This window comes from Nelumbo lutea, chromosome 4 (assembly GCF_056320005.1).
Source record: "Nelumbo lutea isolate HS-2025 chromosome 4, American lotus-T2T, whole genome shotgun sequence".
Lineage (NCBI taxonomy): Eukaryota > Viridiplantae > Streptophyta > Magnoliopsida > Proteales > Nelumbonaceae > Nelumbo > Nelumbo lutea.
In genome coordinates this window covers 85,498,174-85,525,363 of record NC_142687.1, presented here as the reverse complement: position 1 = coordinate 85,525,363, position 27,190 = coordinate 85,498,174, and the positions used below count along the sequence as shown (strand labels likewise).

The window sequence follows — 27,190 nt, the reverse complement described above, 5'->3', positions numbered from 1 at the left end:
TTACTTCTCTGTTTGGATGCAGGTGAACTCCCCCTTTGAATGTTCCAAGCTTGTTTTCTTCCATGCCTAATTGGCCAACTAAAAGGGCTAAAATCATGTGGAGGTGTGGTAGAGCTGCAGTCTGTTGGACAGTGTGGGAGGAGAGGAACTCAAGGATCTTCTCAAATAAAGAGAGAAGTGTGGAAGAAATCATGGAGATCATCCACATTAGGATGGTACAATGGTTGGGAACATTGGAGCTGTTCAAAGTGTTCTCAGTTGATGAGCTGTTAAGGAATTGGAGGGAGATTGCAGATTCAGGCTTATGTAGAAAGATATTAAAAGCTTGCTGGACTCCACCCCTTGGGTTCACCAAACTGAACTTTGATGGCAGCAGCATAGGCAACCCAGGGCCTTCCGGAATTGGGGGTGTGATAAAGGATGAAACAGGGAACTTGTTAGCCATGTACTATGGGCCGACTGGGGTGGGAGACTCTTTGAGGGCTGAGATTTTAGGAGCTATTGAAGGGATACAAAGGGTCAAGGAAATGAATATCAAAAAGGTGGTTATAGAAGGTGATTCTGAAACGGTGGTGAAATGGCTAAAAGAGGACAGTGCTATGATGTGGAAATACAGCAATGAAAAGAGGAACTATAAGTGGTTAACCAAGGAAATGGAAATTCAATGTACATGGATAAAGAGAAGTGCAAATGCATTGGCTAACGGTCTAGCTAGGCAAGGGGTAAATAGAGACATTATTTTGGGCTGTTTTGTAATCACTGCATGGTCAGAAAGTTTCTTGGGTAGCTGGAGTTAAGACTTTTTAGCTCCATCCCTTTGTAATCCTGATTTTTATCATTAATAAAATTTCACTGTTACTGATCAAAAAAAAAATTCCCATCTTACCAAATAGTCCTTCCTTCCCTCTCTAGGCTCCCACAAAAAGTCCCTCATCAATTTCTCTACTTTCATTACCTCCCTTCGCGACATCCTAAATACTAAAAGGAAGTAAATTGGGAGATTCACTAAGGTGGATTTAATTAAATTAATTCGATCCCCCAAGGTCATATAATTTCTTTTCCAGGCTACCAGTTTCTTAGCACATCTTTCCACCATGGGATTCCAAAAACTTCCCTCCCTAGGATTGGCTCCAAATGGTAACCCCAAGTATCTCAAAGGCCAACTAGATGTCAGACAACCTAACTCCTCAACCACCCTATCCGATTCCTCCTCTAAATTCAGCCCTACTACACAACTCTTTTGGAAGTTAATCTTTAGTTTTGACACAACCTCAAACAACTTTATCACCCTTTTCAATAGTTTAGAAGGAAGGATATAACTTATTTATCAAAAAAAAACTTAGTTAATTTGATCTATGCAAAAAGAAAAAATAATAATAAGAAGAAAATAAATCCATTTAGAAAAGAAATGAGAAAAATCACAAACTTGGGATGTTAGATATAGAATAATAAGAAAAAAAAAATCACTTGATTTATTTTATCCAAGAGAAACTAAGAACTTGGTTGGCCCTTTTTGCAATGAACTCTCCTAAAACACTAAAAGAAACTAATAGAACTTGATTTGCCCTATTGGTTTTTCATTTTTACTCTTTTTTTCATGTTTGCTATACAATTTGAGTAAATGGATAGATCTATTTTTAGAACTTTGGATCAAAGAATGAAGTTGAATGGAGAGGCATCAATGCAATCTTGCAAACACCATTAGTCTTTTAATAGAAAATGTTTGATAGCGAGGTCTCTGTAGGTACAAAGAAGTCAAGGTAGCTTTAAGAGAGCCAAAAAAGTAGAGGAATGTTTCAGATAATAACCAGCATTTATCGTGTAAACCTAGAGGCCCGGCCAGTTACTCAGTTAAGCAATCCTGGCTGTGTTCATTTAAATAGATTTCCTAGTAGCAAGCTGGTTATTTTTGGAGTATTGTAAGTTAGTTCAAGTTTCTTTTAAGTTTTTTTTTTCTGTCTGATTTATACGTTGTTTTCTGTAATGAGAATTCAATAATCCTTTTTTCACCACGCCACTCCATCAAGACATATGTTATAAGTCCTAAGTGTACTCACTCCACTATTTCAACCCATGCCCTTCTCAGCGTTCCCTCAACTCTTTAAAAAGTCTCAACTTGCAGCAATTCAAGATTTGTATTTAGAAGAGGGTTTGGCAGAAAATTTATCCTCTTCGTTTACATATGCTGGGATCAGCTATCAGGACAAGCTCTGAACTGATGTAGGTATTGCAGGGCACTGGGATTCATGGATATTTTTTTTCTTAAAATTCTAAAGAAACTATAGATAGGATTGAAGAGAATTAGAGAATTACTACAATATTGAATAATTGTCATAAAGAAAAGGCTATCATAAATTCAAGCTGTATGACCATCATGTTGGCTCAAAATTTTAATTATTTGATCAAGGATGCTATTCTCCAAATTTTCATCTTGGTGAAGAGAGGTAGAAGATGTGAGGATGAGTTCAAGACTAGTAGCAGTGAGAGAGATGGAGCCCTTGGGGATTGCCTAGGGAGACAATCAGCAACCTCAGGCACATAGATGCAATTATCGAGCTGAGGATGTAATACAGGCATACTAAAAGGGAATCTTCAAGACAGTTCCAGGCCTTTTTGAGCTTTTCTGACAATGCATTATCTAAACCAGGGGGGAACCAACAGATCTTTCGTTTTTTTTTTTTTAATGAACAGACAGACTATCAGTGTTTGGTTTACTTCAAAAAATACCTTTCTAACTATATGGCCGTATTGAGTATGTTGGTGACAACACTCCTTGAAATTCACCAATTTCTGTATATATATTGAGGGTTCCTAACTTGAATTTCATGATAAGTTTGTATTGGTTTATATCTATATATGATCATGGAACGAATAATTAAAGAAAACAAATCTAGTTCAACTAATAACAATGTTTCTGTAATTAAGTTTTAAACTTAGTCTTTCTATTTATCGTAATTCTTTTAAATTCTGCTTTTTTTCTTGTATGTAGGTATAGCAACTTTGTAGTAACCCTATCATTCCCCTTTTAGGCCCTGTTCGTTTTTTGGGAAATAGGAGGGGGGAAAGTTGGTCGATGGGAAAGTGATTCACATTGACTAACTTTACAGTGTTCTTTCTTCTGTAAACTCTGAGCCCCACGGTAAAGTTCGTTTCCCCAGGTGTCGGTTCCCAGGTAAGTGATACCCATCTCCTAGGTGGGTAAGTAGAAGTTTACAAAACATAATGGGACAAGTTTTCCGATTCTAACATTGAATTGGTAAAAGTCATTATATAACTTAACTGGGAATCAAAAGAACATGGTTAAGTGAACTTACCTGGGTAAGTGACCTTTTGAAGGCCTTAGGAAGTCTTTTATATGGTAACTGTCATAAAGTTAAGCTGTATGTTCATCCTGATGGGTACTAGTTCCAACATATTTGATCAGGGGAAACAAATTTTGAATTACTTGAATAATTGATGTTTCTTTTTTCATTTTTTTTCCAACCCATGACTGATCATGCTAGCATTTTTTCACACTTTCCTTTAATTCATATGTAAATTTACTAGCCTTGCTTCATTCTTGTAAGTACTAATTTTGTTTATTCTTTCTATAAAGAATTAAAAAAAAAAAACAAAAATAGCAGGGTTCATTGGTCATAGCCTCATAGGTTTGGATAGAAGCAGCCACAAAAGAATTTGGATGGTCAACTAGGAATTTAAATCAGAGAAAACGTACATGGGACTGTATTTGTGCAGTTTTCATCTATTAGATGCAGATTGTGGGTTTTATCAGGGTTATATTATCGAAATGAAGTTCTAAATTGTTATTATCATTGGCAATTATAAGTGCCAAGTATAATCTGGTCTAATCAGGTCAGACCCTATTGTCCCAATTAATAATTGGTTCAGTTATTGGTCCTTATTGTCCAAATTAATAATTGGAACGGGACTGGTACACCCTATCCCGAACCAGACCTGACCCATTGACAGCTCTAATTGGTAGATTGTAAGGGTTCAATGTTGGGGGGATGTTGTCTATATTTTCGGCGTTCCTTAAGAAGTGGGGAGTTGTTATTGTTGTTTTCCTTTTGTTTGGTGACTCCCTTTAACAAGTTTTCCTTAAGGTTGTGTTTGGTTTGAAGTAAAAGGGAAAGAAAGGAAAAGGTAGGGAAATTTATACAAAGTTTGTAGAGGTTTCCCTACCTTTCCCTACTTTTTCCTTCAAACCAAACATAGCCTAAGGGTTAAATGTTTGGTGACTCCTTTTAACAAGTTTTCCTTTTACTATCAAAATGTTGTTTTCTTAAGTTTGAATATAAGAGAAGGGGTGGAGTGTATCAATTTATAAATAGATAGTTTCACTTAAATAGCATTTAGTTCAATCTCAATAAAGTGCATTGTTCTAATTGTTTCCTTCAGGTTGATATTGTGGACAGGAGCCCGATAAGGATTTGATGAAGGCTGCTTCCACATCCAGTGGCCTTGGAGCAGCCTTTTCCTATTGTGTACAGCAAGTTCGAAGCTATGATTATCACCACTATTTCTGCCTCCTCCATCTTCCCCCTGACATGCGAAGGGCTGCATTTGCTCTCCGTGCTTTCAATGTTGAAACAGCCAAAGCCATGGATGTTGCTTCTGATCCTAGGGTTGGCCTCATGCGTCTCCTCTGGTGGCAAGAAGCCATAGACAAGATCTTTGCCGACAAAGTAATAGAACATCCAACTGCTCAGGCCCTCTCTTGTGTGATTTCTGAGCACAAAATAACCAAGGGTTGGCTGAAAAGATCTGTTGAAGCTCGGATCAATGATGCAAGGAGGGAAGAGATTCCAGACACAATCGAGGAACTAGAGCGATACGCTGAGGACACAGTGTCTACCATTCTCTATATGACACTTCAAGCTGGTGGGATCAATTCTACTGCAGCAGATCATGCTGCTTCACATATTGGGAAGGCAAGTGGCCTTTTGTTGCTGCTAAGGTCGTTACCTTACCATGCTAGTCGTAACCGCCCGATTTGTTATATACCAGCCGATGTAGCAACCAACCATGGGTTGTTGGTTAAGCATGGAAGTCAATCAGAAATCCGGATGGACTCTCGTGAGAAGCTCTCAGATGCAGTCTTTGAGATGGCATCAATAGTCAATGTCCACCTGCAAAAGGCTCGTGAATTGGCTCAAACAGTACCTAAAGAGGCTCTTCCAGTTCTTCTGCCAGCCGTGCCTGCACAGATTTTCTTGGACTCTTTACGCAGGTCAGAGTTTGATGTGTTTGACCCAAGGTTGGGACGTGGAGTATTGGGTATTTCTCCATTCTGGTTTCAATCGAAGCTTAAGTGGCATGCATGGAGAAGGAAATATTGATTTCTATCTGTTTTTTTTTTCTTCTGGACCTCTGGAGGATCTCTGAGCCATCACATTATGATAGATTTTGTACTAGCAAAAGATGAACCCAAAATGATTCCATTCTTGGTTGTTAATAAAATGTCAGAATTGGGGAATCAGTAGTTTTTCTTTCTCCATTTTTCTTTTCGAAACGAGCTTATTTTCTTCTTGAAGAAGCCATTTCATTTGGGCTATAAATAAGGTAAAATGCTATGTAAGACTCAAATCAAGTGCCACTCTTGGAATAACAAGAGCTTTGTAATCCAGGTTTTTGCTTGACATTATAAATCAGTGAAAATTTCAAAGCGTGCCACTTTGGGTCTAGTGTCACTTTGGTCCTCGTAGTTTAAAACGCGATAATTCAGTATTCGAACTTTCAAAGCGTGCCAATCTGGTACTTTCTACTGGCACTTGCTGTTAAGGGATTGTTAGTAATGTGTATCATTTGACATCATGTGTGATTTAAGACTTGAAAATGTCAAAATTATCCTTGAAAATTATTCTACAAAAAAGCAAAGAGAAAACTCAAGCTATGTTTTCAACTTGCCATTGACCCGGTCATCACCTGGCCAGGATGGTTGTTTCGATTGTTGACCCATTCGATTTGGTCACCGGGTCGCAGGTTGCATACTCAATGCATGCAAACTTTTGGAGGCCATAAATTTGCATTTTGATGTCCGATTGGGGTGATTTTTATTTATTTTTGGTAATTTTTTGAGATCTATGCATCCCAAGGTGACGTAGGCACCTTGCCCTGCTATTTTCGTGAAAAAAAAAACCCTTTTTTAGCCTCCAATTGAAATTTTTAATATTTTTTATAAATAAAAAAATAAAAAGTTGAATAAAAAACATAAAGTAAATATACATATAACATATCTAAAACATATTTATACACACACATAGATACATATATATATAAACACACACGTGTGTGTGTGTGTGTGTTGACATGGCAAGGTCTAAATTGTTCAACCCAGTTGGTTGAACCAGTAACCTGTGACCCAAAGGCAAAAATTGCTCGGCCTCTAGGTCGGTTTTTAAACATTGAACTCAAGCAAGGTAACCAATCTCATTTGAAACTTATCTTCAACCCATCTCACCCACTCATTAGCTAAAGAGGGGGTCCCCCCTGTCATCCCATTCTGAAATCAAGTCCATTTGCTATTCTATCATCCCACTCAGAAGTCTTAACCCCTAGTTAATGTGTTACATATTGAAGAGGGCAGATTTGCCCCACCACTAACATCATGACACATGACATTTCAGAATAGTTGGATGACACCCCGCACCACGTATGCCTTAGCCAAAATGATGGAGTCCTAACTAGAAACCTACCTCCGAAGATCTACTAGAGATCTGGCGAGACCTAGCGACCTAACTCCGTTGACCTGGCGAGACCTGGTGACCAACCTCCGCCAACCTGGCAACCTACCTCTGGAGACCTACTGGAGACCTGGCGATCAAACTCCACCAACCTAGCGACCTACCTCTAGACATCTACTAGAGACTTAGCGACCAACCTCCGCCGACTTGGCAACCTACCTCCGGAGACCTACTAGAGACCTGGCGACCTACCTCTGAATAACAACGTAACACATGGCATCCAAGTGACACCTCGGCATTGAGTAAACAGATCACCCTAGTAGGTCAGCTAGTAGCACCTCACCTATGACCAACCTAAAGTACCTCGGCCTGGCCAACCTAAAGGACCTCCACTTAAGGAGCGACCTCCTTTGGAGATCAACCGAACTAAGGTATAAGCGACAACCTACAAAGCATGCTCGTCAACCTATTACATAGATCCGTTATCATGGCCAAGTTCTCCAAAGTAATAATGCTCAACTGTTAGGCCAACCTACCTGCATCACCCGCATTAGAGTCGATCATACGGACCTCAGCTCTCTATGCATATTACATAACCATACATAACCGATGGAGATATTCTCTCCCAACTTAGAGAAAACGGCTCTTCGAGAATCTAGGACCCATTACAAGAGGTTTCTAATCCCTCACACATATATAAAGGCACCATTCTCCTGAGAGAAGGTATGTGCAATTTAGTTCTCACAGCTCTCTCTCTCTCTCTCTCTCTCTCTCTCTCTCTCTCTCTCTCTCTCTCTTGTAGAACAGCACAGCTCAACCAACCTTAGCTTAGGCCAACTCAGCTCAGCCACCAACAAGGCAAGTATCCAATTTGGCGTCTGAGTCATCAGACACGTGAGAGTTGTCAGATCACACAACATCAATTGGCACCATCTGTGGGAACCGCTACACAAAAGCTAAGTTCTCACTCGTTCTCTGAGCCTCAAGTAATGGCATCCTCGAGCAACAACGCCCGGATCGAAGAAAACCCCCAAGGGGGCAGAATTAGAATGATTAGCCCAGACAAGTTCTCGCGGTCTTGCCCAGACATAATCTCCCTAACTCCATAGGTCGAGCCCTACATGCTCTCTGTTAGAGTTGACAGCCAACAGACTGTTAGGCCACCCCCACAAGTCGAGCCCTCTATGGTTCCCGTGGAAGTTGATAGCCAATAAACTGTGAGGCCACTCCACAAGTCAAGCCCTTCATGCTCTATGTGGGAGTTGATGGCCAACAGATTGTGGAGCGGCCCTCACAGGCCAGCCCTACCAAGGTGACAAGGTGTTTGTAGGCCGAGGTGTTGAGAGCAATGGCCAATGGACTACAGTTGCCCTTGCAAGTCGAGCCTTTTAAGGTTCTTGTGCGAGTTGACAACCTACAATTAGTAGAACTGCCCCCGCAAGTTGAGCTCCATGTAGCTTATCATAGGAGCAGACGACCAACGTCTCTGAGGACTGACGCAATGTAGTCGTGGCACTGACCTACTATTCAAACGCCAACAGTGATGCACGTATCACAAGGGAGCATAAACTAAACGACCAACTCGGGCAAGCTTCAATGATTTAGCCCAGATTATCTCCCAACCCAACTACAAAGCCTCACTATTGATCAAGCTCTCCATGGCTCCCATGAGAGTGGGCAGCTAACTGAATGTGGAGCTACCCTCACAGGTCGAACCTTTCATGGTTCCTGTGAGAGTAAGCGACCCGTAGAGAGTAAAGTGACACCCTCAAGGTGAGTTGCCTCACAGGTCAGTACATGTGTGGCATTGACCCACAAATGCATACTTGAGGAAGGTTGCCCCCCATGATGGCAGAGATGCAGCCGCACTACTACAAAATGACCATTCGCTTGGTGACCTGTTCAAATTGCACTCTAAGGGGAAGCCAAACTGCTTTCAGCATCAAGGCCCCCTAAGCCGACCTCAAAATGTGTTGGCAATAGGTAGGCCGACCTATGCAGGTTGAGCCTCATCTGTCTAGCTCGACATCATTTTGATAGCTGAAATTATAACCGCTTTAGCCACCTAGACCGATGCTTATGAGCTCATCAAACTAGTCATCCCGAGCCAAAGGACCTACAACAAGCCACTCCCTTCATCAAGCTGACCTCAACTCAGGAGTCGGGGCAATTGGTGAGGGCAGATTTGGCCCTCTACTGACATCATGACACGTGGTATCTTAGAACAACTGGATGACACCCCGACACCACCTAGAAGATGACTTTCCTTAGCCAAAATGATGGAGTCCCAACTGGTGACCTACCTCCAAAGACCTACTAGAGACCTGGCAACCTACCCCCGCCGACCTAGCGACTTACCTCCACCAACCTGGCGACCTACCTCTGGAGACCTATTGAAGACCCGGCAACCTACCTTCGCTGACCTAGTGACCAACCTCCACTGACTTGGCGACCTATCTCCGAAGACCTAGCGACCTACCTCCAGACACCTACTGAAGACCTAGCGTTCTACCTCTGAAGACCTGGAGACCAACCTCCACCAACCTGACGACCTACCTCTGGAGACCTACTGAAGACCTGGCAACCTACCTTCGCTGACCTAGCGACCAACCTCCACTGACTTGGCGACCTATCTCCGAAAACCTGGCGACCTACCTCCAGACACCTACTGGAGACCTAGCGACCTACCTCTAAAGACCTGGAGACCAACCTCCACCAACCTGGCGACCTACCTCCAGACACTTACTGGAGACATGGCGACCAACCTCCGTCAACCTAGTGGCCTACCTCTGGAGACCTACAGATGACCTGACGACCTACCTCTAAATAATAGCATAACACGTGGCATCTCGCCTATGGCCAACCTAAAGTACCTCTGCCTGGCCGACCTAAAGGACCTCCGCTTAAGGAGCAACCTCCTTTGGAGATCAACCAAGCTAAGTAGGGTATAAGTGATGACATACAAAACATGCTCGCTGACCTATTACATAGATCTATTATCAAGACCAAGTTCTCCAGAGTAATAACGCTCGATCATTAGGCCAACCTACCTGCATCACCCGCATCAGAGTCGAATGGATGGACATCAGCTCTCTGCACAGATTATGTAACCGGCGGAGATATTCTCTCCCAACTTAGCGGAAGCAGCTCTTTGGGAATCTAGGACCCATTACAGGAGGTCTCTAATCTCTCACACCTATATAAAGGCACTAATCTCCTGAGAGAAAGTATGCACAATTTAGTTCTTGCAACTCTCTAGCTCTCTCACTTTTAACTCTCTAAAAAATCTCCATTTCGCTGACTTAAGCATCGGAGTGCCCACCCCGGGTAAAGAAACCCAGGCACTCTAACTCTACCTCTTTGCAGGACAATATGACAGCACGTCAACCAAAATCTCCTCTAATCGGTCACCCTCCTCTTCAAAAGAAAAAGCCAAAAACAGTGTGAATGAGACCTCAGTGGGAACCCTCCTCTGATTGATCACCCTCCTCATCACATATCTTCAAAATCACTCACTCATACACGACTTTTAGAGTTTTTTTCTTTTTTTCATATTTTAATAATCATTTATTTATATGATGATGATGGTGATGGTGACATAATATACCATAATAGTGGTAATGGTGGAAGTGTTTTTGTGACTTAATAAGTGCCTGTTTGGAAAGGCTGAAGAACAACAGCTTCTTGGCTCTCCGTGTCATTTGAATAATCGTCTGCTTCAGCCTCTTTAAAGCAACTTAAGTTGAATCTTCAGCCTGCACCTCTAAACGGGCTCAAGTTATAACATGGATGGAAACATGATTTAGTCTCTCATGACTTCTGGTGCCTCAAGTTCCAGACAAAACAGCTAGAACACCTACTGGTCCATCCCATGAAATGATGGTCTTCGGTCACTCCGGCAGCAATTTTCTTGTGGCTAAACAGGTTTTTCAAGTTGATTGTCAAACAAAGGTGTCTCAACATCTCGTGGAAGCCTCACATAGTGGAGATCTGAAATCAGCATTAAAATGCATCACCAATCCCTGCATCGACGTGAACTTCATCGGTGTTGTTTGCCTCAAATCGAGGAAGATAGAGGTCCTGCTACATGATGAATTTACAGATGAAGTTCGAACCAAGTACGAGGAAGTTGATAAAGAAAATTAAAAAGGATGAAAAATTTGACAGTTGGTTCTAATTTGAATGGATGATTGATAAACCAAATTCGATGACATCCGAAGGGTATTTGTGTCTTTTCACATGACACTTGATGGTTGATTAATGATAGTTACTAAATTGGCATGTTTTGAAAGTTTGAGTACTAATCCGAAATTATCACATTTTAAAGTTTGGAGACCAAAGTGACACTAGGTCCAAAGTACAGTTACTAACCGGAAACTTTCCCTATAAATCATTATCTTCAATATCGTGTCGTATGTTTGTCAACTAGTGAAAACATTGCTTTACTTTACCGTGTCATGATCAGATGCTCATGTGCTTATAGTCAGATATCTATTATAGTTGATCCAAGGTTTTAAAAACTAGACTGGACACAAAACTATTTTGGCTATCAGCTCCCGAGTCAAACGGCCCGACCATCCAATTCAAACGGATGACCCATTTTGATTTAAAAAGTAAATCAATATAAATATATTAAGTTGGAATGCGTACGAAAGAAAGCCTCAAGATGCAAAAATGGAATCTTATAGTAATTTTTGTTTATTTTCCTTATAAATTACAAGAATTTCACTCTCTCTCCTACCAACCCTCTCTTTCTCTCTTTTTCCTTACAAATTACAAGAATGCCACACTCTCTCTCCTACGAATGCCATTCATTCCCCATCCCCGACCTCGACCCCCAAATCACCCTCTGTCCCTGTCCCCGATCCCCGACGAGGGAAGGAATCCCCCCTCCATCCCCGACCCCGGCAGGGATGAATTTCCCGTCAGAGACCCGAATCCCTAACGGACTGAGAGGTTGAGACTGAGAGAGAGAGAGAGAGAAAGAAAGAGAGAGGACCATTGGGAGAGTTGAGGTCGGCGACGAGAGAGAGTCCGACGGGCAATGGCGGTCAACGATGCTAAACGAAGGTTAGAAGGGCTAACGACTAAAACTCTTCTTTCAGTATCTCTTCTCTATCACTCGAGAAGGCACAAAGCTAGGGTTTTGAGTCTTCTAACGAAAACGGTGAGCGACAGCGACGGTGGTTGGCGATTCAGCGACAAAGAGTCAAAGACGAAGGCACGCACGAAGCTAGGGTTCACTGGTTTAGCTGTTCCAGAAACAAAGTTGAGAATTCTCAATTTCTCTCTTCTCTTTGTCGAGGGTTTTAGTTTTGTGTTTTACACTTTTACTGTTTTTTAAGTTTTAATAATTAATATTTAAAAATGAATAATATTATATATATATATATATATATATATATATATATATATTAATCGGGGTCGGGTCAGGGTGGGGATTGTATTCCCCACCCCTGTCCCCAAACCCGATCGGGGATTCAAGGATCGCCCCATGCCCGACCCCGCCAAAGTACCCCCCATACCTGACCTCATCGGGTCAGGGAGCCCGAGTACCCATCGGGGACGGGGAAAATTGTCACCCCTACTCTCTCTCTCTCTCTCCTTACAAATTACAAGAATGTCATTCTCTCTCTCTCTCTCTCTCTCTCTCTCTCTCTCTCTCTCTCTCTCTCTCTCTCTCTCTCTCTCTCTCTCGTTACAAATTATAAGAATGTAGGGGTGATCATGGGCCAGGCTAGGCATTGCACTTATGATAAGGGCTATAGCTTAGGCCTAGGCCCGGCCCGGCCTGGGGTTTCGAGCCTGAAACATAAGCCCTAGCCCAAGTCTACACGGGCCTGGGCCGGGTCGAGCCTGATTTTGGGCCAATGTCTTTCATCTATAAAACATTACATATCTATAATATTTTTATATTAAATGGCATAACATGCATATAAACTTATTTTATACATTATATAATATAAAATAATACATATAATATAAATTATACATATCATGTTATAATATTTAATATAAAATATATAATCTAATGTAAAATAACATGTATACATATGTATACATTATACACAAAATGTGTAAGTTTAAATATATGTGGGTCAGGCTTGAAGTGTTAAGCCCAAGCTCGGCCCTAAAATTTGTGGGCCTGATGTGGACCCGGGCCTGAGTCGGGCCTAAACACAAAACTCAGGCCTAGGCCCGTAATTTTCGGGCCGGGCTGAAATGATCACCCCTATAAGAATGCCACTCTCTCTCTCTCTCTCTCTCTCTCTCTCTCTCTCTCTCTCTCTCTCTCTCTCTCCTTACAAATGACAAGAATGGCATTCTCTCCTTCCAACCGTGTCTCTCTCTTGATTTTTTTCCTTACAAATTACAAGAATGACACACTCTCTCTCCAATTGAGGGAAACCTTGGCTTGGCATCTCGGCTACTAGGGGACCTGCAATCAAAGGTAGTCGAGCTCGAGCTCGACGACACCTCGACATCTCTCCTACTAGGGAAACTCCAACTTGACACTTCAGCAACTAAGGGAGTTCTCGGCTTGTCACCTCAGCAATTGAGGGAGACCTTGGCTCAACGCCTCGACTGCTAGGGAGACTATGGCTTGGCACCTCGGTTGCTAGGGAGACTTGCAATCAAAGGTCTCACGAGCCTAATCGAGTGTGTACATAAGGCGTCACCTCGGCTCAAACTTCCGAGCTTTTGACTTGAGTTGCACTCGAGCTCAAGTCTCTAATTCGAATCGAGCTTGAGCATGATAATTTATGAGCGAGCCCCTACAATGCAGGGACCCCTCCGCTAATAAATAATTAAAATAAAAAATGATCAAAAGCAATTGTTCAAGTTGATGGTTTGACTGCCTAAGTCAGCAGGTCACTAACCAAGTCAACGGTTTTTGAGCCAAGAACGGTTTTAGGGTGAAACAGAACCAATTGCCTGACTGGTTCTCGAGTCAACCGATCCAACCATCCGGTCCGGTCCAGTTTTCAAAACCATGGTTGATCTTAATATATCACTCCTGATGCAGGTATGTAGCCCAGTGCACGAGGCTCCTACGCATAGGGGAAGAGAGAGGGAGGGAGAGAAATCAACCTGAGATACATCCTTATCCTTTTGCCTTATCCTTTTGCCTGATGCAAGTATAGAACTAACTTTCTATGATAAGATCTTGACTTGAACCCAAATAACTATTCTCATGTTGCATATCAGGAGTACCATGGCCCACAATCATATGACCCAACCAGCAGTCACGTACGCTCTGTGAATACAAATGTGTGAAGATGGCTATATGAACACTGGCATGTTCACTGGCGGCCCTATGGAAGACTAAGTATATTCACTCGTAATTGATCACATTGTCAGTTGCGCACTTGTGTTCGCACCATATCTAATTTCATCTTGAACAAAAATAAGTCTGAAAAGAGGCAAATGCAAGAAAGCTTTTTCATATTGATATAAATTTAAGTTGGGTTAAAGATTCAAATAATCTGAACTTGGACCAAATCAAGTCTACCATTTGTACCCCTGCCCTTGCTAGAGTGTCAAGTAGACAGTTGGCTGATCTAGGAGTTGAATTGAATGAGTAGTTCATATTGGTTGCTAAAGCCCCTGCTTTTCTGGTTACATGTCCAAAAGATCCAAGGCCACGGGTCTGAAGCTGTATAAGTTGATCAGGAAATCACCACTTAACATTCTCCCACACTTAAGTTTAGTAATTGGATGAATAGGCCAGTCTTAAGCCTTGCACAAGCGTAAACAATTCAGTCCTCAATTAGTTTCCTTCTCCAACAGGGCCTGAAAAATCTAGCAAAGTGGTTCCTGTTTCATTCCTTATCACACACCCTACTCCTGACAGACCCGGTTGCAATAGCAACATCCATCAAAATTTAGTTTGATGTTCCTCATTCAAGGAACACCCAATGAACCTTTTGGGCATAACCAACTATAATGAACGACCCTCTCAAATCTGAATCAATTGGCACTCCTTTGAATTTTTCCCTCATCAATGCCCAGTCAGTTGCCCTTACTTTAATGAAGTCCATCAAGTCTTCCATTCATTGCCCTTATTTTCAAGGGTTCTAGCATTTCTTTCCCCACAGAGCTGCCCTTGTACAACACCACATTATTTAATCTTCATTCGTATAAGTTGCATTCATTGAAGAGTAAAATAAATTCACCACTTCATTTGGAAAATTACTAGATGATCTACATTAGAGAGAAAAAAAAAGTGATTTCAAACCTTTACAACAAAGCACAAGTGAGAAAAGTGCTATACTTCCCAAGATATCCCACTAGAAAAATAAATTGGAATTTCGAAATTGCTTTCGTTTTTGTGACAATAAATAAAAAACAGCCTCAGGAAGCAAGACCAAGTGTTGTACTTCCCAACCAAATATCCTCCCAAAATTTGTCTTGTCCAAAAATAAGGTCATACTTGACATGGTCAAGAAAATTGAGTAGATAGCTTAAATTGCTTTACAAAAGCATCTCAGAGTGACTCTTCTTGCAGAAACAGAATTCCATACATTATGATGAAGGCCGTATTTGCTTCTGATTTCAGAGTGCCATTAGGAGTTGGGTTCAAGAGGGAACCTCAAAGACCTTTTGCCTAACATATTCTGTTTTTATCCTTGATATTCCCATTTCTAGCACATCATCTGCGTTCTTTTTACACACCTCACTCCATTTCAAGAGGTGATACCTTTTGGATTCACCTAAACTCCAAAGAAAGTTTATTTATTTTTTCAATTTTTTCGATCACACTCACTGGATCCAAGAAAACCAATAAGAAATAGGAGATTAACAAAAGTAGTTTTGACCAGTGTTATACTGCTACCAATGATTTGTACATTATTTCCAAGCTACCAACCTCCTGGAAAATCTCTCTACCACATAATCCAAAAAAAGAATTGTCTGTAGGGTTACCTTTTTAAAGGCATGTCCAGGTGCTTGTTGGGGCAAGTTTCCACCTCACAATATAGGATGTCTGCACAATCCATATTTGTCCTTGTTCTATGTTGATCCCAGCAAAACAGCATATCACCCTGTCTAATTCCACCTGTCAGCCTGAAGAACCTTCTGGGTAGGGGTGACAATTGGAATGGATTTGGTCCAATCCAGTCCAGTCCAATGCGAGTCCATTACAAATGGACTTGGTCCAATCCAGTCCAATGAATATTTTGGACCATTTTGGACCGGTCCAAAGACTGTCTAATCTGTTCAAATTCCTGTTAATTTAGACTGGTTTTAACTCAAACCTGGTCCATTGACACCTATGTTCTTATTTTCTATCAATGGACTAGATATTGGCTCAATCCAATATAAATTCGTTATGGACGGATCAGGTCCAATCCAATATGTTATATTGGTCCGTCCAGTCCGTTCAAATTCAATATGTCTTATTGGTCCGTCCAATCCATCCAAATGGATTTTGATTTGGCGGAGTCCAACCCAAAACCGGTCCATTGACACCCTTACTTCTGGGGATCCAATTATGAGTATTGTGAAGTGGGCTGATATGACAAAGCCCTTCATCCACTTTCTCCATTTCCAACCAAACTTCGTTAGATCTAAAACCCAATCAAGGAGGCTCCAATCAACATGATCATAGGTTTTTTGTCCAAATCCAATTTGCAAACAAAACCCTTCTTCCCTGCCTCCAAAACAACATCCACCACTTCATTTGTTAGCAAGATTTGGTTCCAGATTTGTTTACCTTTTAACAAATGTTCCTTGAGGCAATAACAGCACCAAATTCAAAACTTCCCTAAGGTGAGAAGACAGGGGAGGTTACTTATCAGGTTGACTGGCCTAAAATCATTTGGTGGCACACTGGCACCAGCTCTGATTTCTTAGGTATCAAAGAAAGGAACACCACATTCATTACTTTATTTATTATTATATATTATATAACCATTTCATGAAATGCTTGAAAAAGCCTTCATTATATTAGCATCCATTGGCTCGCAGCATTCCTAAAAAATTCCATAAAAAAATCATCCATCCCTGAGCTTTGTTCTGCTCTTCCCAGAAATAGATTTTTCCCCACTTCCTCAACAAGTCTCTCTAGAAGCATAGCACAAGGATGGAGCTAATAGGGAGCAGAAATAGAAATAACTAGTTCTTCAATCCCATCCACATGCCTCACCCCATTCCCTTATAGATTAACCTTAAAATAATCCCTTTTTTTTCTCCTCCTTCTATTTGTCAAAGCATGAAAAATTAGTGATGTCATCTACCTCTTTTAACTTGCTTCTGGATTTTTCCTCCAACCTATTTCCTCTTGCCTAGAGAATTCTTCTAAATGTGTTTCTATTCCTCCTGGATAATTCTTCCTCAGACAAATTTCTTCCTTCTTGTAGCCTGATCCTATCCAAATCCTATATTTGAGCCAATAACTGCCCCCTATCTCCTATCACTTCAAAATGTTGACGATCCAAACTTTTAATTGGCTTTTGTCTTAGCTAATCTCTTTGTCAATTTGGAGCTCTCTTCCTTGCATCAATCCTTAGTCCACCAATTAACTTTTCTCTTTCCTAAATATGTTTAACATTTTGTGACATCCAATTGTTGGATATCTTTCATAGAGATAATCATGTAGCTGCTTATTTTACACTAGTAATGTTTCTATTTTCTTTATCAGGTACCCCTAACTTTGACTCATTCGTTGGAAGATAATGTGTTCCAGATGAAACTCTCTGATTCTGAGAGGGGGGAAAAGCAACAACAGAAAAGGCTCAATTATCTTTAACATGCAAAGCATGAAAAATCAAAGGACTTCCTAAAGCAACACATTTCCCAAGGAGAGTAAGCAAATATAATTTCATTGATAGATAAGCTGTCAAAGTTCTTTCTCCTTCCTGCACTGTTATGACCAAAAAGAATGCTATGTTTATAATATCAAGTCATTCAGCTATTTCAAAAGAACACCATTGCAACACTGTCCAACCACTAAATGTGAGGGATGAATTGACCACTTGCAATAGAAGCTCACAAAATTGAAATGGCATCAAAGAAATGCAAGTACTTATCAACTGAAAACCATCTGTGAAGAAACATATCAAAATGACGAAAATTTTAATACCAGATATGGATAGTATCATCCACCCATCAAAGTTATAGTCTAAGCCAACCATATGCATTGTAATCTTCATTTTCCAAACTCCAAGTATGTTCAGACCAAAAAGTGATGGCCCAAAAGTATAATGTAAATGATATTCATAAAACATTCAAACTAAAAATTTTTAAACAAAATAGGATTTCCCTTTATATTATAGGGTTTAAGTTGATTGTGTTTTCTGGTAATCTGGTTATTCTCTTAGTTTCATGGATTTGACAAGAAGTGAACCCAGTTTAGATGGTTAACGCATTTAGACAAAGTACTGGCTGCAGGGATGCAGCTGAAGCCAGCATAAGTCCACTTGAGAAGGATTCCTGGAGAAATGAATTCAACGACAGCTTATTAAGATCAGTTAAAGGGCGTGCCTACTTGAGTTTTTGATTAAAAGATGTGACTTGCAAGCCATAATCTGTACATTGTTTTACAGATGATGTACACATTTTCCTGTAACTTAATTCAACCATCAAGTTACATTTCCAAAATGACTAAATTAAGAGGTAGTGCCAGCCATTTTAAGCTCAAATTACTTGCACATAATTTTTTTGGTAATAAATAAAAAAGAAAATTTCATTCAATAAGAAAAAAGTTACAATCAGGGATTTACTCATTTTGGATATGATATTCATTTGAATAAAGTTGATAGCTTTCTGGGTCTGCTGTTGTACTTAGATTTTTTTCCAAGTAAAATCTGGATCCAGTATTATCATAAGATACAAGAGCTGCCATCCAACTAGGAAAAGTATTATGATAAGTATGTTCTTCATTATACATAAATGTAGTTTTTTGGTTTTGAAATTGATCTTGTTCAGATCCTATTCACATGTAAAAGAGACTAGAAAATAATTTCATCCATGTTTCATACACATGACTACTAAGATTCATTAAGTAATACACAAGAATGAAGGTCAAGTCTTTGCCAGTAAAGTACCCAAAAAAAATCCACCTAGAAAAAAAAAAACATAATAGATCCTGAAAACATGTGCCAATAGAAAATGAAGGAAAGAGAAATTTAAGCTAGTAAGCACCAAGAATTCTTATGCAGTATTCAGTCCATTAACCAATTTGGATGGATGTATTGTTTAAAAAAAAAAAAAAAACACAAGAAACTTGTTGCTTTAAAGCTAGACCTATATCAGGGATCATGACTATATGATATATGTAACTTCTGTTGCCCTCCTGAAGTTTCAACCAAATTAATAAGGTAGCTTCATCGTGGAACAATAGCTGCACAAACCCATGCACCAAAATGGCATACATCAGACTGTTCTGCTTGGACTTCCATATGCAAGGTTATCTGATAGAGTGTCTGGGTCTTACTCTTATGCCATTTTCTCTTTTCATTTCCTCTCCTATCCTTGAGTTTTTTTTGTCTGGACTTATAAATCGAGTTTACCCACATGGATTGAATAAATTATTAAGAAAATAATCAATTATGAAATTATATTATGGTTGTGCATGTGAAGTATCAAAAATAACCAAAGCAATTAACAAGATAAACTACAAACTCCGTACTTTGACTGCAAAGCCACTTAAAATAAACAGTTTAATAACTTCAATCATCAGAATCATAAAGCAAAGAAATACAGAGTCATAATAGGTCGGGAGACATAATATATATTAATACCCCAACTTCTTTCCCTCCAAGTTCTTAATAAATCCTTATTCTCCATGAACATATAAAAATAACAATTCAAGGGAATGATAAATGAATAGTAATCAATACCCAGTTACCCACAAACAAAAAGAAGATTTTCCGCTGTCAACTGAACATTGGTCGATCCGTCCACGCCCCAGAAACATGGCCATTTTCACAAACATATGCTCGAACAACCGGCTCGCCGTCGTCATGGTACCCAAACACCCCCCTCAAACAGAAAGCCGAATGCAGATCCCATGTCTCCTTACAAGCGCAAAACGCGCAGTCTAATGGAATCCTGCTCCGTTTCCCATCGTTAATGGTCCTCCAAACCCTAGACCGCTTGAAGTTCTTGAAGATACCTCTGAAAAGCATGTACTTACGTTTCTCTTCGGTGTGAACACAACCCGGCCAATCACATATATAGAGACAATCCTTTCTGAACCGACTCGCCAGTAGCTTATTCCCCTGCTCTCGACTCAAATTCCAAACCCCGGTAGCTAAATGAGACCCAACTGAACTGTATTTTTCCGTCTTCTCGCTGATGGAGAAATCAGAACCAACCTTGACCAGAACATTATCGGACTCGTCCATGAACGCAGGTCCGTCATTTGATTCGGATGCATCATAGATGGTATCAAAGTAGAGATCATCGAAGAGTGACCAAGAATCATCAGAATGGAGAGAAGCACCTACGGAAGGATCACCAAGGCTGCTCGAAGGAGGAGTTGGCGATACGTCAGGAACGCGGGCCGGACCAGCTTTTTGATAATTCTCATCGGGGCCCAGCTCTCGTTCGAGACCGAAGTCCGAATTCTCCAAGAGAACACCGGCATGGAGGAGCCCCGGGCAGCAGACGGACAGCTTACGGAGAGCTGCCCATCCGCCTGGGGGATCAGACGAGACGACCGGGGCAGAGAGGAGGTCTGCGACCACGGAAGGGATGGTTTCAGTGCATTTGTTCTTACAACAGACGTTGCGAACCAGAGCGGTGAATTTGGTACAGACGCAGGCGAGTCTTGCCCAGTTTCGAGGGTCGTCTTGGAGCTTGAAAAAGATGTTGAGGATAACATCGTCGGAGAGACTCCAGAAGGTGGTTTGAGTCATCGAGAAAGAGGGAAGAGAAAAGATCTGATCATTAACTCTGAAATTCTTTTTCTTTCCCTCAGTGATGATGGTTTCTTTTTTTTTTTCTCTCTAATTTTCTTTGATCCGAGTTCTTTTGCTTTGTTTTGTGTAGACTGTAGAGAGCACAGAGTGTAGAGTTTCTTCTCCTGTGCTTTTAGTTTGAGACGAAGCGGGGGGGGGGAAGGTGGCAGGTTTGTCGAGTTCACCACAGTTTGTGGTGTAGAGTTCACCGAATATGCTATTACCCTTATTATTCCATTCCGAAGATTGTGGTTGTGGTTCTCGTGGGAAACGCGTATCCTGTGGACCCTTCGGATTAGCGTGTAGCCTCCAACCAGAGGGAAGCACGTCGCCCCTTCGGCTTCAACAACTGCTTAACGTGTGAACACCGTTAACGGTCGTTCGAACTCCCCTCCCATGTTGTCAGCTCTCTCATCCAAACCCTAGCCCTAGCCAGTGACCAGACCACCGGCCAAACCCCTGCGCAACCGGCGTCCGGCGGTGTCCTCCTTCTTCGTATTTTGTTTGCAAACTAATTTCTTATTATTATTATTTTTTTTTTGTTTGCTTTTGAATGGTTCCTAAGCCGAAAACAGGTATCTGTGTCGTCTGCGTATCGGCGGTACCCTGTATCTCCGAATCGAACCCCCAATAACACAGGTACCTCTCTGTCTCCAGGACATACAATTTCAGATTTGGGATGTGAGGTGTATGGTTGACATGACATGTTCGTATATAATCCGTGCCCTCAACCTATCGAAGCTCATGGTTGGCATTTTCTGTGGTCTTTATTAATTTGTTGAAGTTATATGTGCTGTCCTGTTCTGTAGCAATCCCCAGCTGAATGGAATACCTAACCCATTGAAGCTTATTGTCGTATTTTTTAAGAATTCTGGATCGTGTGTATCTGTACTTCTCCCTTATTTTTATTTGGAGGGGGTGGGTGTCCAATCAACAGATCTGGATTGGTTCTTATAGATAACCAAACGGTTACTTTCTAAATGGCAAGTATTGGAAAATCCGCATATTGCATACTTGGGTACTTTTAATTGAATAAAATTGAACTAAACAGCATTTAAAAAATGTGGAGCACCCTCACTTTCAAAGCAAACTTGAACCCCTCTTAAAGAGCCAGAGCTTTCAGCAGTACAAATGTTCTAATTCTCCAAATGAACATCTATTTTCACTAGGGGTATCAAAAGTTGAAGAGACTTGAAAGATAGATCTAATAGTTTGGACATCATAAAATCAACAATTGAAAACCCTTTATGGAAATCTGGAAATTATCTCTCGATAACCATTCTAAAACAAACTGATATATGAGTAAATCTAAAAGAATTGAAAAGAAATTGATGAGGGCGGATTTGGCCCTCCAATGACATTGTGACACATGGCATCCCAAAATAGTTAGACGACACCCAGATGCCACCAAAGTGATGATTTGGAGTCCCAGATCGTAGTTCGTCTTTCTCCCCGACCTAGCGACCTGCCTTTACCGCCAACCTAGCGACTTCGACCACAACTTAGGCCAGCTAGGAGCACCTCGTCTAGGTCCGACCTGTAGCACCTTGACGCGAGGAGCAACCTCCCTCAAGGGCTTGCTGACCTGACTAAGCTCCAGGAGGTGACCTGCGAGTTGTGCTTGCTGACAAATTCGGTATGCATATCCCGACACTCCCAAGTTTCTCGGGAGTTGGCCCACGTGCCAAGTGTTCCGGAGGATGGCCAATGTTCATGGAGGTTACCTCCTGGGATCATGGACTAGTTAGGTGACCTCCCGGAAATCTTGGATGTGGTGCGTAAAGCCCACACCAAACAAAGCCTATATAAAGGCATCAACCCCAATGACACGAAAAGGTACGTGCAATTATTTGCTCACTAGCTCTCTCTACACTCAAGCTTTCAGCTCACAACCAAGACAACACAATACTAACTTAAGCATCGGAGCGACCTCGCTGGGTAAGCCACCCCAGGTCCTCTAACATTGATTCCTTGTAGGTTTCTTTGAAAAAATACCCAGCTTGGCAACCAACCTAGCTCAGCACCCAATCTACCCCCCAGTTCGGCCTAGTCAGCTCAGCATCCAAGTCCTCATCCAGCAAAAATCCTCCACTTCGGCTTCTGAGTCATCGGCCACCTGGAAGTAGTCCAAACAATAGGGTGCTGCCAAAAAACATGCTTCATCAATTGGCGTCATCTATGGGAAACGCTACAAGAAGCTAAATTCTCACCTTCTAAAAGACTAAGTCCTCATCTTCCAGAAAATTAAAGATCTCACCTTTTAGAAATTAAATTTGTCACTTTCTAATTTCCATTTTTATGAACTCAAAGGCACTTTTATGTGGCATCAACACCTAGAACGAATACCAATTACTGGGGGGCAAAAACATCTATGATGAACCTGGAGAACTCCGTTTGTGACAATCAAACAAGTTCAGGCCGAACTCAGCATCCCCAGTGCCCTGGATAAATACCCTGCTACCGCATGTGAACGCCCATCTCTCCGTTGTAGAGCCATCAGTAGTTCCCACCGGGATCAAAGCGCAGTAGTTCCATGAGATGAAGCATGAAATTCTAGATGTGAGCATGGGAGCAGCTCGACGTATCCATGTCGATGCAAAATAGGCAGCAACAGAACGACCTTAACAACTAGCAGTAAGGTTGTCCCCGCAGGTCGAGCCAATCATGGTTCCTGCAGGAAGTTGATGGCCAACAGAAGCAGCTCTACCGACTTTATTTCAGCCCGAATAAGCCTCATCAGTCCTCCTCGTGAGGTCTCCCCTACAGATTGAAACCATTGCGGCTCCCGCGGGAGTTAGCGACCTACTAACTATGCGAACGCCCTTGCGGGTCAAGCCCTTCAAGGCTCCCGAGTGAGTCAACGACCTACAGTTAGTAGAGCTGCCCTCGGAGGTCAAGCTCCCTGTGGCTTCTCGTAGGAGTGGACGACCGGCGTCATTACAAGGCTGATGCAACGCAGTCGTGGCCCCGAACTTCTGACTCACACCGACAACAACATTATGCCCTCGCAAGGCGGGGTGGAACATGTACGCCGTGGTCTCGCAAGCACTCATCCAGAAAGATAATCCCACGTGATGACGTAGAAGTAGCTATATGAGAAGTTATTACAGAATGATCACCCGCATAGGCGGAAAGGTCAAGCCACACATCGGCTAAATAAAGACAATGAGAATGGACCACGAGTCGCTCCTAGAATTTAAGGGTTAAAGTGCCAAGCTAATAAAAAACATCGGCACTACATGAAACCTAGTCGCTCCTTCAACATGGGCAAGACCAAGGATAAGGAGAGAGGACTATAAGTCACTCCCTAAGCCTAAGGGCCATGGTGTCGAGCTAACAAAAGACCTCGACACAATACAAGACCCAGTCACCTCTTCAGCATGGGCAGATAAGTCCTAGTTGCCCCTTCGATATAGGCATGCTAAGTCCCACTCGCCTCTTCAGCATGGGCAGATAAGTCCTAGTCGCCTCTTCGGCATAGGCGTGCCAAGACCTAGTCGCCTCTTCAGCATGGGCAAAATCAAGGATAAGGAGAGTGGACCGCGAGTCGCTCCCAAAGCCTAAGGGCTAAGGTGCCAAGCCGATAAAAGACCTCTGCACCACATAAGACCTAGTCGCATCTTTTGCATGGGCAAAATAAAAAGCAATTCGCATTCGGCACAAGAAAGAGAACAAAAGAAAGACTTGTTCGCTTTCAGCACCATGACAGACGCAAACTTAGTTGATCTCTTCACAGTAGACCTCCACCTCGGTTTTAGGCTCCGCATCGAACTCGCTGGCTACTCTTTTGAGAACCAGCTCGAAGGACGCTGCATCGAAATCTACCTAGGTGGAGCGACCTGATAAACAGTCACACATAACCCCCTCTTAAGAATGGCGTGATAAACTTCGCTCTTGAGGTAATGGTCAGATTGCAAAACCCCTTGATGGTTCCATCCCTAATAAAGTAGATGTCATCGAGGTACCTGCTCCACCTCTCCTCGAGCGGATGAATTCTCTCTCATGCCCCAATAATCAATACGGTGAGGTCCTGCATAAGGCTACAAACACTTGGACTCTTCCAGCATGAGAAGAAAATTGGACCAATGCTTACGACTACGAGCTTATCGAATTAGTCATTCTGGGCCAAATGAGTGATCTACTCCCTTTGTCGAGCTACTTTCAGCTCGGGAGTGGGGGGCAATTGATGAGGGTGTATTTGGCTCTCCAATGACATTGTGACACATGGCACCCAAAACAACTAGATGACACCCAGACGCCACCTAGGTGATGATTTGGAGTCCCAGATCGTAGTTCATCTTCGCCCCGACCTGGTGACCTGCCTTTACCACCAACCTAGTGACTTCAACCACAACTTAGGCCGGATAGGAGCACCTCATCACTAGCCGATGTGACCTCCTTCAAGGGCTTGCTGACTTGACTGAGGTCCAGGAGGTGACTTGTGAGTTGTGATCGCCGAAAAATTCGATATGCATATCTCAACACTCCCAAGTTTCTTTAAAGTTGGCCCACGTACGAAGTGTTCCAGAGGATGGCCAACGTGCATGGAGGTTACCTTCGGGGATCTCGGACCAGTTAGGCAACCTCCTGGAAATCTCAAATGCAGTGCGTGAAACCCACACCAAACAAAGCCTATATAAAGGCACCAACCCCAATGACACGAAAAGGTATATGCGATTATTTGCTCATTAGCTCTTTCTACACAAGCTTTCATCTTGCAACCAAGACAACACAATACTGACTTAAGCATTGGAACGACCTCGCCGGTTAGCCACTCTGGGTCCTCTAATATTGATTCCTTGTAGGTTTCTCCGAAGAGCTACCCAACTCAGCAATCAACCTAGCTCGGCACCCAATCTACCCCCTAGCTCGGCATCCAAGTCCTCATCCAACAAAAGTCCTCCACTTTGGCCTTTGAATCATCGGCCACCTGGAAATAGTTCGAATAACAAGGTGCTACCAAAAAACATGCTTCATCAAAAATCTTCTATGATATTCAAGGACATAACATATTGTTATTTATTTTTTCAAAGATGCTAAAAAGTTGGATTCAGCAATGAAGCACATTAAAGCCACTATTCTCTAGTTCTGATTGCTTTCAGGTAGAGTCCAGGCTTACATTAGTCGCAGTGAGGGAGAGGCTCAAATTTTCTCAAACAGTCTGAGGCTACAAATTCATGCTAGAGAGTAAAAAATTTGATTGACACAAGCATTAATACAAACACCGGGGGTGGGGTGCGGGGGGCTGTTTCTGCCTAGCCAAAGCAAAGACTAAAAGCAACCACCACCTTACAAAGATGCAGGACACCAAGAAGCAAAAGAGAAATTAGCAGAAACAATCCATTGTAAGAACCATACAAAGAGGGATATGGTTGCACCAATTTGCTCGAGCTCTCCTTCCCAACAGACCGATATCCAATGAGGGTGCTGACGGTGTTACTGGGGTCCCCCACTTCTCACCTCTCTTGGAACCGGGTCATACCTATGAAGGGGAAAGTGCTGACTCAAAGATGAACCCCCTCCTCACATTTCAGTCAGAGCAACAATCAAACAATAGAACCTTTTGAGGATGGTATTACCTCAGTCCCTTGTAAGAGTAGTACACGAGATGCTGCATCTCCATCTAATAAGGTGAGACTGAGATATTCCTGCATTAGCATTTATAAGCATGATAAAGTGAGCTTGAGTCTGAAAGCGGACACTTTATGGGGAAAAGGCCAAATAGTAAAGCTTCAATTCTTTCTTGTTAAAACTTAGTTTACTAAGTAGCGAAGATTTCCATGATTCTCTTCCACTGCCCGGTAAACAGTTGGCATTAAAATTCTCTCAACCAACTTAATCAGTAAACAAAAACGAGTTTTTACCATTTTGTTCCACATGAGATTTCTATTCTCGTTGGGTTCATTTTAAGACATTTGTGCATTGTCTTTTAATAGATGTGCCGCCCCAGTCAAACTCCCCACCTGACAATGTCTTCCACCTGAATCGGCCCAACGAGACGAGCCTTGGGTCCAAAAAGAGGGGCATCACCCCACCTCCGACTAACAGAATAAGTAAGATAACATTAAAAGTAGTGGTATTTCACTTCTGCCCGATGGCTTCCAGTTATCCTACACCTCTCAAGTCATTTCACAAAGTCAGACTAGAGTCAAGCTCAACAGAATTTTTTTTCCCGCTGATTCTGTCAAGCCCGTTCCCTCGGCTGTGATTTCGCTGGATAGTAGATAAGGACAGTGAAAATCTCATTAATCCATTCATGCGCGTTACTAATTAGATGACGAGGCATTTGACTACCTTAAAAAAGTCATAATTACTCCCGCCGTTTACCCTTTGATCTTTGAAGCTGTCCTTGCAACATCTCATTCCATCTGTCAGGACTTAGGAGAACTCTTCATATTGCCCTTTTGTGAAGGTTACATCTGAAGAATAATGTACATACTTGATGTAGAGGATTTACATTCTTGGCTCTATTGGTAAATGTGTGACATAAATCTGTATACACAATTATCAGATGCTAAGAATAACTATGTAGCATTAACCATCAACTGAACATATTAAATTTTAAGGTAGACCGGAAGCTCTTGCCAAATCTCAAAAAGGATT

At 41.9% G+C, this 27,190-nt stretch overlaps 1 protein-coding gene and 1 pseudogene across 9 annotated transcripts in view; one reads left to right on the top strand and one right to left on the bottom strand.

The window, feature by feature from the left end:
• LOC148861479 (Terpenoid synthases superfamily protein) overlaps window positions 1–5,479 on the top strand; it is a 39,463-nt gene extending 33,984 nt beyond the window's left edge. For 6 of the 8 annotated variants that reach the window (XM_088985595.1, XM_088985598.1, XM_088985601.1 and 3 more), the window contains one exon: window positions 4,399–5,479. In XM_088985595.1, the coding sequence (XP_088841721.1) occupies window positions 4,434–5,339 (906 nt within the window). In that variant the 5' untranslated portion in view covers window positions 4,399–4,433 and the 3' untranslated portion in view covers window positions 5,340–5,479. Of the gene's footprint in view, window positions 1–22; window positions 4,200–4,398 lie in introns of those variants that run through there. The other 2 variants (XR_016113145.1, XR_016113144.1) reach the window with 1 other exon arrangement.
• Window positions 5,480–19,331: 13,852 nt separating this feature from the next.
• Window positions 19,332–21,342, bottom strand: LOC148861478 (phytochrome A-associated F-box protein pseudogene; annotated as a pseudogene). Its single transcript, XR_016112223.1, has one exon. The product of XR_016112223.1 is annotated as a phytochrome A-associated F-box protein pseudogene (transcript).
• Window positions 21,343–27,190: the final 5,848 nt, after the last annotated feature.